General features: G+C 36.5%; 1 protein-coding gene across 1 annotated transcript in view; it reads right to left on the minus strand.

The window, feature by feature from the left end:
* CFAP47 (cilia and flagella associated protein 47) overlaps positions 1-16,865 on the minus strand; it is a 474,307-nt gene that overhangs the window by 197,190 nt on the left and 260,252 nt on the right. The window contains exons 43-45 of the mRNA XM_057717674.1: positions 15,504-15,649; positions 4,531-4,642; positions 3,566-3,792 (exon numbers count right to left, since the gene is read on the minus strand). Coding sequence (XP_057573657.1) covers positions 3,566-3,792; positions 4,531-4,642; positions 15,504-15,649 — 485 coding nt within the window. The remainder of the gene's footprint in view (positions 1-3,565; positions 3,793-4,530; positions 4,643-15,503; positions 15,650-16,865) is intronic.

Consider the following 16,865-nt stretch of genomic DNA (forward strand, 5'->3'; position numbering starts at 1 on the left):
AATCCTCACCCAAGGGGATCTTTTAGATTACCTTTTTAAAAATGTCAAATTTCCAAATTTCAGTGAGTTTCCTAGCCATTTATCCCAGAGTACAAAGCATGGCTTTTAAAACATAAAATTGAGGAAGTTAATAGAAAACATAAGGAAACTCCTTTGCAAGCTCTGAATTTTTCTAGTACCACTGAGTATATCATTAGAGTTAGTTTATTAATGGCCAGGAGAATATTAATTCAATACATGAGTGCTAAGTGTAAAGTGCCAGATACTCCTGCCCCTGACAAAAGATCCTGTCTCTCACAGTATATAAAGTAGATACATCATAATGCTATTCCCTTATAAATATTTCAACAATTCAAATTGCACATGGCCGTATAATAAAAAATTAGACGTCGCTTTTCTTTGGTCTAAAAGTGATTACATTTATTCAATTAGATTTAGTTCTAAACAGATTTATTTCAAGGATAATTTTAGATTTTATTTGTTATATGCTTATTTTATGCTATAACAGAGAATTCTAGGTTTTCATGTATTCCATTATACAATTTCATGGTAGTAAACTAAGAAATGAACAAATGATCTGGAGGCTATGCAGGACAAGGAAAAGAGTAATGGACTGGGAGGTAAAAACCTAGGCCCATTTCTAAACTGCCACAAATCAGTGGTGTCACCTTCGGCTACTATCTTACTATTTTGGGGTCCTGGTTTACAAGTCTGTAAAAGTAAGAGGTTGTACTACGTGTCTCTGAGGGTTCAGCTTTATTTATTTTCCAGCTTTAAAATACAATAATGTCTCTACCCTGATCTATGCTGTAATCTCTGCCCTGTCAGTGAGGGCAACTTAGGTCTTTTTATGTCTCAGTCATTCTTTTTTTTTTTTTTTTTTTTTTTGTATTATAAGTCTAATCCTATCTTCTCTCCATTTCTCCATGGGGTCATTGAAATAATTTGAAAAGTGCACGTAAAAGCATTTGGGAAAAAAAGATGTTAGATACTATACAAGGAGAGAGTACTTTTAAAATCAATCTTGTTTATTGTTTTGCTGCAAAAAGTATTAGCATTATTATATTTTAAGAGTGCAGTGATAACAGCACTTGAAAAGAAAACTCTATGACTACATGTATATTGGCAGAATGAGATGTGCCTAAACGTTCTGATTTGGTGTAGCTGATTTTCTTAAACTGGCACATTCAGCCCTTCTCTAGTTATTTTCTGCATTTAGAGTTTTTGATGAAATAAAAAAATTCATGATATTTGTAGAATTCAAAGAAAATAGTAATCTTCAAGAGAAAAAAACTTTTCATTTTAAATTTAGAGACTACTTAAAACATTTAAATTGTAAAGAAGTCAAGATTTAATCATAAATAGTAATAATAATTATTATTATTATTTCCACCAACAAATTTGGAGAAGTGGAGACATACATATACCCAACCTGCAAAAGTGGGAGGAAAATAAGGATAAGTAAACAGCAAGATGACTTTGACCGTGAAAAATCAGGCTATGAGGCAACCTGGACTGACATCGTCCTATACAACGAAGACTACGGCTTTTAAAGTACCATTTGTTTGTCAGATACATGTTCAATCCAGTTAAACAATGACAGCACTCCTCATACACAAGACATTGAGCGATAAACAAAAAAAAAACACATGACAAAAGTTTTTAGATTTCTAGGAATTCACACTCTGGTGGGAAAAACAGATAAATGCAAAAATAAATCATATATAAAACATAATTTGATAAATGCAATAAGAAACGCAAAGTGTGCTAGATTCCAGGGAGAAAGTTAAAGAAGAGGGAGAAAGATAGAAATTATATACATGCATAAATAATAGAAAGGGGATCCAAAGACAATGAATTTAAAAGAAAGGAGAGAGAGAGAGCGTGCTATAATAGGCTTAAAGTTTGAAAACGTCATCTATTGAACATTTTTTATTGTAATAGGGCACTGAAAGTTGAATATAAACCTTCCCAAAGGCACTGCTCTATAGCAGAAGTAAGCATTCTGGTATGAGCTGAAGAAAGCCACTGGCTTTCTAGATGCACAGTGTGCCCAGGTCAGTCTGGAGGACATCAGAGCCTTGGGCCTTGATACTTTTGAGCTAATCAGAACTTAAAAATACAGGTCACCCATAAAATATCATCACAAATTGTTAGAAATTGGTGCTCAGACTATATTCATTCTAGTATTCTGACAAATAAAAAAGAAATCATCCCTACAATGCCAAGGGTTTTGTTGTAACTTATGTAAATTAAGGCTAACATTAAACAAGCAAGATTTTAAAAATTACTGTTTGTTTCTTCAGTGAACAAAGATTTAGTGACTACCTTTGGCACAGAGCACACCTTCCTAGGCACTGGTGATATGAGAGATAACTAAACAAATATCTTCTCACAAATCCCCTTGCTGGAGATAAAGAGTAAATACATAAATATACTACTTTCAGATGGTAAATGCTACCTGTAGAGAAAACTGAAAGAAGTTTAGGGTTTGGAGAGTGGCTGAAGTAAGGGATTCTTTGGAAAATGCAAGCTGGTGAAGCACAACCTCAGCGGTAGCATTCCAGCAGACCTGAAGTAACTGAGGGACACAGCCTCTCACGTCCAAGGGAAAAGCAACAAAGGACAGACTTGCACAGGCCACAGGGAGCAGGCCTTCCTCACGCACCTGAAGAGCAGCAAGGAGCCCTGTGCACAGGGAGGGACAGGAGTGAATGGGCTCCAGTGGAGATGCTAAGGTCAGGGAAGGGGATGGGCCTGACCAGGAGGGTCATGAAGACCACCATAAGGATGCTGGTTTTCATCCTGACATGAGCTGGAAAAGCCAGGGAAGCAAAGGAGCAAAGTGTGCCGGTTTACAATTTAGAAGAATCACTTTGGTGGCTCTGTGGAGATTCAACTATACCTTATAATCAATTGTAAGATAGAGTTCAAGCTATAATAACAGAGTCTACAGTAACAGTAACAACAACAATGCCATACATCTAGAGAGCACTTATTATATACCAGGTACTACGCTAAGCATTTTATATAATTATCTCACTTGCTTTCCATTAATGACCATTATCTCCTTATTACAAATGTAAAAATCAAGGCTGGAGGAGTTTTAAGTTACCAGCTGACAGTCACACAGCTGGACAGTGTCTGGATTCTCAGTCTGGTAATCTGACCCCAGAAATGATCTTCTCTGGATGAACAACAGAATATCCTGGACAACTTTTAGAACATGTCCCCACTCACCCACTTCCAGCGATTGATGTTGAATTGTTCTGGTGGGGCCTGGGCACTGGTATCAGCTCTCCAGGGCATCCCAATGTACAGCCAGAATTGAGAACTACTGTGAAATAACAACCATATTGTAATGTCTAAAATTACCTAGTGGAACAATGTGTTTCAGATTTATTATTTAATGACGTAGAAAAGAAAAAAGCTACTGAGCTTTCTGGGAAAAGGCAGCTTTCGTCATTTTTATATGTAAAAACACTGTTATGATTAAGTAGTAACATCTCTGTACATTTTTAAAGAGAGACTAATTTCAGCAACATCCTTTGTCCTCCATTCCCACCTCGATCTTGGTCAGCCCCAGGAGAGCGATGGCCACGCGGATGCTACTGCTCTCCAGAGTGCCCGTGATCAACCTTCTCTCATACTCTATCTTCGACATCTGTTTCTGTGCTGCAAAAGCCAAGGCCTTTTCCTTGGCTTCATTAGTCAGCGGCAATTTAAGGTCCACATCCAGGATTTGATGGAGCTTACATTTCAAATACAGAATTGGATCTTCCTTATTAAGCACTAGGGGAAGCAAAAACATTCATGACTGCAATGATCATTTATGCCCTTGATGTTGTTATCCAGGATGGACTTGGGAGGTCTGAAATATAACACTGCAGTTATGGCCTTTATTAAACAGAGTAGAAATAAATAGGCAACACGTTTCCAGTAGTCCTAATTCAGTAATTCAAAAGTAAGTCTTCAGGAATTAAAGATGTTTTTCTCTACAAAGAATTCTAGTCAAGTGGTTTTTTTGTAGAAACATCATCAGCTTGTTAAAAAATTCTGTGGTCACTGTGCTCCTACCAGTGATTAGAAGGTAGGAGAAACAGAAAGAAATGTAAAGAAAGACATCTCTCAAGGACTGGCAAGAACTGCCATTTTCTTTCAACAACAACCTTACATTTTTAAACGAGAACACTGGGTAGAAGTACAGGTTATATTATAATATATAGTAGTTATTTCCAAATTATTTGGAAAATAGAAAATTTTGCTGAGTAAATATTTTGAATGCCAAATTTCAATATTTACCTGAAGACTAAAAGATAAAGATTTAAAAAAAGAATCACCATTGATATTTTCTTAATTGTTAAAATGGTGTTCTATTCCATGGATGCTGACATAATAAAGTTAAAAGGGAGACTTTGGAAATGTAAATATATATTGGAAAAATGTGGAGTGAGGGTGTTTAGGTGACTATAAGAGGAACGGTACCATCCTTCAACATTAGAAATGAAATAAAATGCATGGATACTCTACCTCCTTCCAGAGAACTGTTGTAGTCAAGCGGAGTTGAAGAATTCATTGGAAAGAATCTGGAAGGCAAGGGGATCATACCTCTTCCTTCCAAAACATATATTAATTCTCCAACCTAAAACACAATCACACAATAATATCAAATTTTAAAAGCTCAGAAAACAATTAGGATAAATGTTTCACCTATGAGAAAAATCTGTGTCTAAAAAAACACGCATCGTGCATTACTAAGCAACATAGGCCCTAAATGGGTGGAGAAAGGTAAGGATTAAATACAGCCCGACCACAGTATGAGGGAAACTTTGCGTGCAACCAGAACAGAGATGGATTAAGAAGGTCCCAGGGTGGCACTGACAGCAGTTGATCTTTATAGGTACAAATATCCTTGGAAGACTGCTAGCTTAAAACAAATAAACAATTCAAGCAAATGAGAAAATTTTTTCCTTCATGCTATGATTTATTGTTGGAATGGAGTGACATCATTTTTGCAGGGTGTTTAAGTCCCTAAGATTCTATATTTTAAAGTGGGGCTTTTCAAAATGTGCACGTGAGGGTCTGAAGATCTTTTAGAATAAGTAATTAGGCAAGATGTACAAGACTAACAGAGAGCATGAAAATAAAAGTGGGGACAGTGCAAAGGCAACAACATGATATAGGGAAAGATCAACAGAAATGGACAAGGCTGGTTTTAATTCTGGCACTGGCATTTACTAGCTACTAATAAGCCTCAGGCAAGTTTACTAAATCTCTGAGTTTCAGTTTGTTCCTCTATAAAATGGGATGAACAACACTTTTATTTTAGGAACCTAGAGATTAAGAGAAAAAGGAGAGGGAGAAAGTCTCAAAGACATAAACAATCACAATGGATAAATATCATCTACATCTTGATTCTTAAGGGAAACAGACTATGCTATTTCAAAATATGACTATAGGAGTTAAGGATGTGCTACCCCAAAATACGTTGCTTTGGTATGTTGATTCTTTTGAGCTGTAGGCACCTGAAAAACAGCAAACACAGGGAGAGCTTTCTCTGAACTTCCCTTATCTGCCTAAAGACAGATCCTCCAAAAGAACTCAATTATCGTAAATCCCCTCCTTGAGAGTTTCATCAACCAGGTTAGATTGACTCTTGCCACAAGAAGAGACTAGAAGTTGACACCACATCCAAACTTTTCATAAACTATCATATCTTTTATCTACTCTTCTAAGGGCCTATTCATTTTTTCTAAAAATCATTTACTCTCCTCTAAGTGCCTGACATCTCGCCCCCTCCCCCTTCCCTATTAAGATGGTATTTAAGCCTGAATTCTAAGCCACCTCAAGGAGTTACTCCTTTTTCCTTGGGTATCTCCCATGTATATATGAGGTATACGTGTTAATATACTTCTGTTTTTCTCTCGTTAATCTGTCTTTTATTACAGGGGTCTTAGTCAAGAAGAACTCAGAGGGGTAGAGGGAAGAGTATTTTTCCTCCCCTATATTTCCGACAAAGAAACTTGAAATGATAAAAACAAACATAAAAACAATCATGAGACGATCAGGGAAATATGAAGAATGCCTTGATTTTTGAGGCTATTAAGAAAAAACTTACAATATTTTTAGTAGTAATGGTATCATGGTTATGTCAAAAAACAAAACAAAAAACAAACCCAGAATCTTTCTGTTGTAGAGACACTTCCTGATTTATCTATGGGTAAAATGATATGATGACTGGGATCTGCTTCATGAAACCTGCATGGCAATGCACTGTTGAAACTGAACAAAGGGTGCAGGGGGTGATTTACTACAGTCTTATTTCTACAATTCTGTGTATTTTAGATTTTCCATAATACAGTCCTTTCTTTGTTTCTTTTCCTTTTTTTAAATTGAGGTATATTTGCTTTACAATATTAATGTAAGTTTCAGGTGTACAACACAGTGATTCAAATTTTTTAAGGTTATACTCCATTTATAGTTATTATAAAATATTGACAATATATCCTTGTAGCTTATTTGTTTTATACACAGTTTTTGTGCCTCTTAATTGCCTACCCCTATATTGCTGCCTCCCCTTCTCTCTCTCTCTCCACCGATAACCATTAGTTTGCTCTCCGTATCTGTGAGTCTGTTCTTTTTGTTATATTCAGTAGTTTGTTTTAAGTGATATCATATAGTATCTTTCTTGGTCTGACAGTCTTTTTTTTAATGCTGATATTTTAAGAAGTAGAATGATAGTAAAGATGTGGTAAGGACTACATGAGGTAACAATTTTTGCCATTTCACTTGTTATCTAAGATATAACAATTTTTTGGTATATTTTCATTATGTGATCAATTTACTTTTATATCATTTATATATATATGTTGCTTGCGCAAACACATCTTTAGATTAATCTCTAGCCCTTTGCCTGGTACTTACCAGGCACTTAAGAGATCCATTTAAACGGAGTGTGAGCAGGCTTCCCATATTTCATGTGCATGTAAATCTCCTGAGGATTTTGGTAAATGCAGGTCTTACTCAAAAGATCTAGGGTGGGGCCAAGACTTGAGAGGATCAATGAAAACAAGGACTGACAAATTTAGGTGTAAGTCACACAATGGAGACTCTTGTACCGGAATGGTCTTGTGACAGGCATGCAACTAACTACCAGGCAAGCAAAAGGAAACCTAACTTCGAAGTTGGGATTGTAACTTGTTTGAACTGTCTCACAGTCTTAAATAATATCAACTGTATGTTTGAGAGACTATTCCAAAGATATCTTTGAATAAGCAATATGCACATAAATGATATAAAAGTAAACTGATCACATAATAAAAATATACCAAAATATTGTAAATATCTTTGATAACAAGGGGAATGGCAAAAATTGAAAATCTGGAAACAATATAAGAATAAACAATTTCTGATTGTGAGGACAATTTATTTATAGCTTCATTATGCCTCCCCAACTGAGATTTGTTTATAATAAAATTAATTTTGTCTTCTACTTTCACGTGATGATGTTCAATACAATTTTATTAATTACAATCCACAATTATCTTTAGTTCCTGCTGAAAAAAGAGCATGGAAAACTTTGAATGTTTTAAATTGTTTAGCATTTAAATTTAAGCACTTCTGGTAATAAGTAGTATATTTTATATGATTTTCATACAGTAACTTTTACTAAACAGCCATATACTTTTCAAAGATAAATCCAAGCTAGCAATGTGAAATGTGTTTTCTGTGTGTGTGTGTGGATGTGTGCGTGCATGTGTTTTACTACATACAACTGAGTGATCAATACTAATGATATAAAATTTTCAGATCCCACAAGCCACACAGCATGGCCAAAAATTTTTTTTTCAATGATAATTGTAGTGCAAATGCATCAGTTCACTAGAGACTACAGAAAACAATATATGAATATTTTACTTATAACTTTTTTTTTCATGTTTATTTTTATCTAAAAATCAGTTGTTTTATCCAAAGTGTAGTTGATGGAAGAAATTTTCACATGTTGAGGTATGGGGAAGTCATTCTGGCTTACTAATGATTTGGCTCAAACTTTACAGTAACTAGAATAGCCTGTCTTATGGCCTGTGAAACATGAATTTTACATCTGCCTTAACCATTAAAGAAAAGAATAAAAATCAAAATGGAGTAATTGTGGTTCAGGCATTCAAAATGGAGGTGGGTGGCTATTGTGGATGTAGTTTCAGACACATTCCTGCATCACTGAAAACTTGAACTTTCTGAACCATTTCAAACTCAAGGACACCACTAGCCATTCTCAAAACAATACCTGCTGGCAGCTGCCAGCTGCAACCTTATGGTCTCAAGGTCCAGTCTTGTAACTGTGCAAACACTTCAGATCCCAAACCAATCCTTGCTTAACAAGATCCTTACTTCTTGCCAGCTCCAATCCTAATTCTTGACAAACAACTTATATAACTTTTTGAGTTTTGTCTATATTAGCCTCCCACATTTTGTAGTCTGGGAGAACACAGTTCAAGCGCCTCTTGAATCTGTGTCCCAGGCTATAGTCCACAGTTTGGCTCAAATAAAACTTTTTTCTATTCCTATTATAGATTGTTTATTGATGATTTGTGTTGACATAGTCTTCATAAGAAATTAGACTTGGTGAGTACAGAGTTATAATAGTTGCATTTTTTAATGTGTATCTGAATGAAAGCAGATCTATATAGCTTGTCTACTCCATGAAAATTAATACCAACTCACAGAATTTAATACAAAAGGAGTAAACTTATTTTCCAGAATATTTTTCTAAAATATAAATTATAAACAGCTTCCTAGCCATTGATTAGCCACTTGAAATATCAGTTACTAAGACTCCATTCAATTCCACTTAACTCTACATCTTAAACAGACAATATATTATCATTTCTCAAAAATTATTTTGCCTAACTTGTTCACTTTCAAAGTTCTTTTTTATTAAAAAGAAACAATGTAACTGAAAACAATGCCTGTTTCAGCAAATTATTCGGGGAAGTTATTTGTAGTATCATTTAATTCTTTCCCTCCACTTTTCTTGAAATAAAATCAGACCAGGAAAGAGTACAACTGCAATAAAGAACTATTTTAAAGTAGGGAAGCCCTTTTTATTCCAAGTCTAGAGGCAGTGACAAGGGAAATGAAATTATCTGACACATAATAGGCACTTGTCAATGTGAGCTATTCTAATAGTCACCTATTAAATTTCCTTTCTGCTCTTAATTTCATATTTTCCAGTCGGCATGTTTACTTAAATTTATATTTTCCAGAGAGATGCTAATGCCCACTGTCAATTGTTAGAAACCCTCACAAAAGATATTTTGTTCTTCCTGTGTATCTAGTTAAATGCAGCCCTCAAACAATGCAGTTCATGCAACTTCACAAAATGACCAGCTGTTAATGACCCAGAAAGGAAGAACACAAACACTAAATTGGCAGGAAAGTTTCAATCCCAGCTCTGCCACTAATTAGCTGCGTAACCTTGACCAAGTCATGGATGCCCTCCAGATACAAATAACCTCAATCTGGAGAAAAAAAAAGAAGAAGCATTTTTACACAGAAAATCGAATCCCCATGTTGTTTCATAGGTCTTAAATTCTACTTACTCTCATATTGGAACTAGATCTTGCTAGTTTTTGTAATTTGTGTATTTGCATTGGGTGAACGATATTATATTATTTTGATGGCTAAAGAGGCAAGTGAGAGCTAAGCTAAAACTCTAAAATGTTAAATTTCATACCCTAGAGAGGGTTCATTAATCATCGTAAGTGACTATTTATTTGACTTTGTAATAATTATAACATGAAACTGACCAGTAAGAATAATTGCTGTTCTTTTAAAATACAATTTTTCATAGAATGATTGAGCTAGGAGATTAAGTGAGGGTGAGAAGAAGGCATATAAAAAGATTTATATGCCTGCCCTAAAAAGTTCAACTTTTTAAACACAATTTTAACACAGTGTTATTTGCATGCCTGGAAGATTATTCCACAGACATTTTGAGAAGGCAACATATATTTAAATGGCATAAAATATGAATTGATTGTTTAATAAGAACACATGGTATATGGTAGGAAAATATCTCTCAAACAGGAAGCTGGGCATAGACTCTAGAAGCTTCTGTGACAATGAGATTAACAATCTCTCTTTGCCTTCATCACAAGATTTTTCAGAAGTTTCCATTCAAATTTTTTGCCACTAATTTGTTCTGCAAGTATTGATAAATGAAAATCTGCTTTCTCGTCAAGTGTGAACATCACTGAAACTGCCATAAAGATTGATCTTTATATCAATATCCACCTTCACAGTTCTCTCTTGTCCCCTTCTTCTTTCCCCCAAATCCAACATCATCACCTCTTCTTTCACCATTGCTTCCCATATCCTTCTCTCTGTTTGACTGCTAGTAAGTGAAAAGCAGAGGGCCATAGAAAATGAAGGTGTATAGAGCAGTGTAATAGACTGCAAGAGTCTCCTAGCCAGTCTCTTGGTTTCCAGTTTCTCTCTCCAACTCTTAATCTACTCTCTGTTTTGGCTCCAGAGATGCTTTCTAAAACAAAATGAAATCAGATCATGCCTATCCTCAATACCTTCTATTGGAGTCCCACTTTCAATAATAATATTAATAAATTAAGTTATTCAACTTAAACTTCACTGCCTCCTCATTATCAGTCTGACTTATCCATCCAACCAATTCTTCCCTCTATTCTAGAAATGGTCACAATCTGTGTTATAGAAATGGGTGGACATGTTCCAGGACACCACGCACAGAAGGAAAAAGTATGTCTTGCAAGGGGCATCTTGTTGAGGGCAAGGTCGTCCCAGCATAAGGTTGCATCCAAGGAAGGAAAGCATTTTTTCTAATTCTTATGAATGTGCCATATGCTCAGCAAGCATTTTTCATAAACTTGGAGGGAACACCTACTTCAAATTAACACAAAGTTTCTCTGTGAGCTGGGCCAGCCTTATGCAAGTTTGTCTTCTCCACTGGAATGTGATTCCCTTGAGTTCAGCATTCCCACCTTTCTGTGTGTTCACTCTCTCCATGCCTAGAATATTGGCTTTATGCAGTTGGTGAATTAAACTGTGTTGGGAGGAGTGAACCAAATGATAAAACTAAATTACTGAGAATACAACTTGAGGGTGTCAAACTTTAAAATTTTACAATAAGCCACACTCCATATTCTGTAGTTTCCTTCAAGAAGGAGAGGGTTCCAAACTTGCAACTAGCAGATAAATAAGTTCTGGAGATCTAATGCACAGCAAAGTGATTATAGTCAAATATAGTATTTTATAAACTTCAAATTTGCTAAGACAATAGATTTTAATTGTTTCCAACACAAAAAAGAAATGATAATTGTGTGATGTGATAAAGGCATTAGCTAACATGACTGCAGTAATCATATTGCCATACATAAATGTATCAAACCAACATGGTGTACAGCTCAAAATTATATGTTACCTGTCAATTATATCCCCCCCCAAAAAAGAAAAGGATGAGAGGGTCCATAAAGTTAACATGGATTTGGGAAAATAGGAATTATTGTTTCCTCACATTCTACATGTCATTTGAAGTACAGTCCCCTGGAGCTAACGTACTGGTACCCCACAGGTATGAGGAATCTTTACAGACTAATTGGTTGTATCATTGATAAGGAACCACGGGAGACCCCCCCAAAATAAATAACTACCATTGGGTATAAAATTCTCATTTTCAGATTTTTTTTTATCATATTTTTCTTGAAAAAGGCTGCAGTGCTTATTGTATGGTGATGGTTTCACAGTAACAGGGGAAAGGAGGTGGGTGAAGCAGGAGAAGGCCTTGCAGTGTGGAGGGGATCAAGCTATGCATATCTTTGAGATCATTTACCACATCAGTGGAGACTTCAAAGTTTACCTAACCTGCCCCATATTGCCAGCAGGCATCCTGTGGTTAACAAATGTTTCAAAGTGTTTATGAGCCAGATGGGATTTCATCTTCTTTCTGTTTCCCAGGGAATAAATCAGGGGTATGTCCTGTGGGGAGGAGTGTAGTCACCAAGAGAAAAGAAAATGTAGTTGTAACAAATCGAATGAAAAATCAAAGGGCAAATGAAATGTGGTGAAGGAAATATGGCTTGCTGTTAAAAAATCATGGAAAATAAAAGAAACAACCTGCAAATAATACTCAGTCCCTCCAGCTATAAAAATAACTTTCATAAAACTGAAGTTAGTTTGCCTAAATGTTAAATGACACAAAGATTTTAGCATAATATAATTTAATGTTTTTACCTTGACAGTCTATAAAATTAACCAAAAATCAGTATTAAGTCTGCACATTAAATTATGATTGAAAAAGTTGCACACTGATTGCAGAAGAGTTACAAATATACATAATAGATACTGTCAGCTTAATCTCTGCATCAGTGGAGACAGAGAGACTGAGGGAGAAAGAGATGAGTGACAGTGCAAAAAGTCACACGAGGGGTTCCACTTATTTACACAAATCTAAGGGAGATGGCCAGAGTAACATAAAATATATTTAACAACTTAATTGTTGTAAACCATAAATCAACAAGAAGGCCTTGTGGGGTCTTCTACCAGGCAGTAGAAGACCCTGCCCTCTCCACTTTTGATTTGACTTAGCGAGGCTGAAGCTCTCTTTTGGAGTGGGGGCCCTGGTGTGGAACAGGACCAATTTGCATTGCATAAGTGTCAGGGATGCAGACTCCCACTTCCTCAAGTCAGCAAGACACGGACTTTGGTTTCTACTTGTTTTGACCAAATTTTGTAGACAGATAAAGGACACTGTAGGACTAGAAGATAAATCTACTGGGGGGAGAAGGAGACTGGTGGGGTTCAATAAAAAGGCTCATGTGTTGGTGAAAAGGAGCTGGTCAGGCCACAATAAGTAGCTACAAATGGAATCCACTCTTAACCCAAGTCCCATGTCAAGGATTCCTGCCTAATCTCCCTGCCTCTCTCATAAGGATGATCCCACCTAGGACTATACAGAGCAGATGTTCACATAGGCACCCCTGTGAAGACAGAGCCCCAGGCTTGTGTCAATACATGGTTTTGTACTGTGCAGTGTTTGTGTGCTCTATGTGGGTGTCTGTCAACCCTTCCTCCAAGAAAGTGCATTTCCTCAGGGACTAGGTCATGATTCTGCTCTAGGTTCCTCCATTCAATCTGCCCCGTCCACGCATGAGCAGAAAGCTCTTTGGATTTCTAGCATTTAAGAGCATGAATTTTTAGGCCTTCTGTAGGTTCTCCCCTAATTGAGGAATTTCTATGAACACTGATGGAAGTTTTGTAATTGTTTCTACTTTCCAACAGCTACTACATGAGTCATTTCGTCTTATTTGAAAGTTCAAAAGTTTTATTTGAAACTTCAAAAGGAACAGCCAAAATGAAACAAATGGCTGACCCTTGATAGCAGTTTTAGTAGAAACGTTTCTGTTTTACACATGGAAAGCTATCAAATTGAGGCCTAATTATTTTACAGTTTTCAACAGGTGGTTCTTAATGGCAAGGCAGCTATCACACATTTAATAAGAAAAGGAGCTAACTAGGTGGACTTGGATGTTTGATTATCTATTTCAGCGTGTAATTGCATTTTTCAATATAATTAGCAATAAAATTGAACACGTAAATTAATAGATGTGTTTCCCCACTTAAGTAATTGTAATTCAAATGCAATACTTAAATTAGGGGCATTATTTCTCAATTGATAGCAATATAATTTCATGATCATTGTTTTTCTTAATATTTTTTCTGACAAGAACAAAATATATGTAATCAAAGACTGTTTTAATAAACAGATGCCAAGCTAAGTGTAATTATATTTTGATTAATTTAGATAAAATTTATGGAAATAAATATTAATATTTGAATAGTCTAATTAAAATAACAAGAATTCCCTGGCTATCCAGTGGTTAGGACTGGGTGCTTTCACTGCCCAGGGCCCGGGTTCAATTCCGGTTGGGAAACTAAGATCCCGCAAGCTGTGTGGCATGGCCAAAAAGAAAAAATTCAAAGAATAAAATCAAACTGCTTACCATGCTGTTGAGAATTAACCCTAGCATTTTTCTAGGGCTATATTATAAATTGATATAAAAAAGGGATTGTGGGGACTTCCCTAGTGGCACAGTGGTTAAGAATCCGCCTGCCAATGCAGGGGACACAGGTTCGATCCCTGGCCCAGGAAGATCCCACATGCCACGGAGCAACTAAGCCTGTGTGCCACAACTACTGAGCCTGCGCTCTAAAGCCCGCGAGCCACAACTATTGAGCCCACGTGCCACAACTACTGAAACTCATGCGCCTAGAGCCCGTGCTCTGCAAAAAGAGAAACCACCGCAATGAGAAGCCCACGCACTGTAATGAAGAACAGCCCCCGCTTGCCACAACTAGAGAAAGCCTGCACACAGCAAGAAACACCCAATGCGGCCAATAAATAATAAATAAATAAAAATTTTTTAAAAAAGCTAAAGGATCATCAGGATAATAATATAAAAAGGGATTGTGAAACATTTTATTAAACTACTGGTCACACTATAGTTATTTTTTTTAACAAATTTTGTTATAGATGAATTCAGTTAAATCCTAAACTTTTTTAAAAGAAATGAAAAACAAGATTTAGCATTACTATAAAATAGCATTTTTTTCTCCCTAAATGGTAATTTTTAGTGTAAAATTAAACTATTCTTTTACATATTTAGGAGGCTATACCATTTTTCAGCTGTAAATGAGCCTATAGCCAACAGGTCATTATAATACCTCTTTTCAGTTACCTTTATTTCAATATAGTGCATAAGCGATACATAACTTATACATTTGGGACTATTTCCTAGGAGTTATAAATTCCCTCCACAGGTCAACACATGGCAGTGTCTTTCTGGAATGGAATAATGCCATAAAACTTTTCCTCTAAAGTCTGTCTTCTCTCTCTCTCTCTCTCCTTTCTCCTGTCCCTTCTCTCCCTCTCTCTCCTTCCCTAGCTTTAGGGAAGCAAGATACATGGATCTGAGGGACAGGGAATTAATTCTGCCAACAATCTGAGAGAGTTTAGAAGCAGCACCTTCCTCAACTGAGTCTCCGAAGAGAACCCAGCAGTGGCCGATCCCTCGACTGAAGACTTGACAGCCCTAAAACAGGGGACTCATCTAGGCTAGGTCTGGATCTCTGATCTGTGGAAAATGTGACATAATAAACACGGATTGTTTTAAGCCCCATGTTTGGTAATTTGTTACACAACCATAGATAACCGATACAGATTGGGCCCAGCAGGTCAGGCATGCCTCCAATCTGCTCCCATGGGACTTCCTTATCCAGCCATTATAAAATTTACAGACGACTAGTGTAACTCCTTGCTTATTCTTGAGGATAAACTCTTTGTTTAGCAACTAGAGGGCTGACATTGTTATCTACATTCCTAGAGTCTTCAGCTGCCTTCAAGTTGCCTGTATTGGTTATTCCATTAAAGTGCCAGCCCTTGATGAAAACACACACCACAATTCTCTTCTCACCTTTTTGTTGCTGAGGATGATGACACAGTAGCGTGTGTGCATGCCAAAGGGGAGAAAGAAGAGCTCCAGGTTTGAAGTCCCTTTCGCTCCCAGGTGAAGAGTACGTGTAGAGCAGAAGAACTCTTTGATGAAATTGCACTTAATTGCTGCCAAAACATGAAGTAGGACTTGTTTACATATCATTTCATAAGTGCTGTTCAAATAAAGCAGCTGTTTCAATTAGTGATTAGAGTATGGGGATGAATTTAAAAAAACCTTCAAAGCATCAGCACACAAAATTAGATGATATATTTGTTAATGAAAGTACGGGGGACCCCAGTCCAAGCGTGACATAATAAAAATGTGTAATTATGACCCTCTATTAAAGATTCCTTAAAAAACAAAGGGAACTTCAGTAGTGTTTAAAATTAGCCTGGATATACATATAAAAGTAAATAGCAAAGAGATCATTCCAGAATCTTCAGTTTTTTTGTGGACTATGCAATGATTCAAATTACAGGGTGTAACAGACAACTTAACTGGAAATAAAGGACTATTTATATATTTATCTTCTTGTTAGTTTTTAAAACATATCCACAAAATCAACACTGCCTTGAATGTGGAGATATGGTGGGCCAGTCTTAGTGAGTTGATCCTAGAGGAGAGTATGCTAGAATGCAGCGAAATCAAGCAGTGTGACTTCTGACACTAGGTCAGAAAATGTAATACAACTTCTGAATCATCTCTCCTCGTTCACTTGCTTTTAGAACCAAGTTGCCATCCTGTGAAGAAGCCTAGGCCACATAGGCCGCATGTAAGCAACCAGGAAAACAGCCCCATCCTCGATCTGACTGCAACTGCCTGAGAGACCCTGAGCAAGAGTCACCTAGCTGAGGCCAGTCACCCCCAAAGTGTGAGAGAGAATAATATGAGGCATTTTTGTTATTTAATACTACTCAGTTTGGGGTGGTTTGTTCTCTAGCTAGAGATCACCAGAACATCCCCATATCCATTTTCCTATCCATCATTCTATCCACATTTTCTAAATCTATAGTTATTTCATAAAACAAAGGAAATGTCTTCTCCTTAACATTTTAAACATGGTGAGACCTGTCACCTAAATAGGCTTAAACAGTTCAGAATAAGCCAAAAGAAATATAAAGGTCATTTATCAAAATACATTCATCGTGCAAGTGAGTAAACTACAACTCAGCAGTGAAAGGCAAGATGTGGACAGAGTTTTCCAAAGGGTCGTGGTGCAGAAAAGGCTGAGGACCAACACCTCGGGCTCCCATGTGGCCAGCAATCCCCAGGGCTTGCTGTTCTGTCTACAGTCATCACCACTATTTATTGAATATTTCATTTCATATTATGCTCTCTATA

The sequence above is a fragment of the Hippopotamus amphibius genome, chromosome X (genome assembly GCF_030028045.1).
Source record: "Hippopotamus amphibius kiboko isolate mHipAmp2 chromosome X, mHipAmp2.hap2, whole genome shotgun sequence".
Classification (NCBI taxonomy): domain Eukaryota; kingdom Metazoa; phylum Chordata; class Mammalia; order Artiodactyla; family Hippopotamidae; genus Hippopotamus; species Hippopotamus amphibius.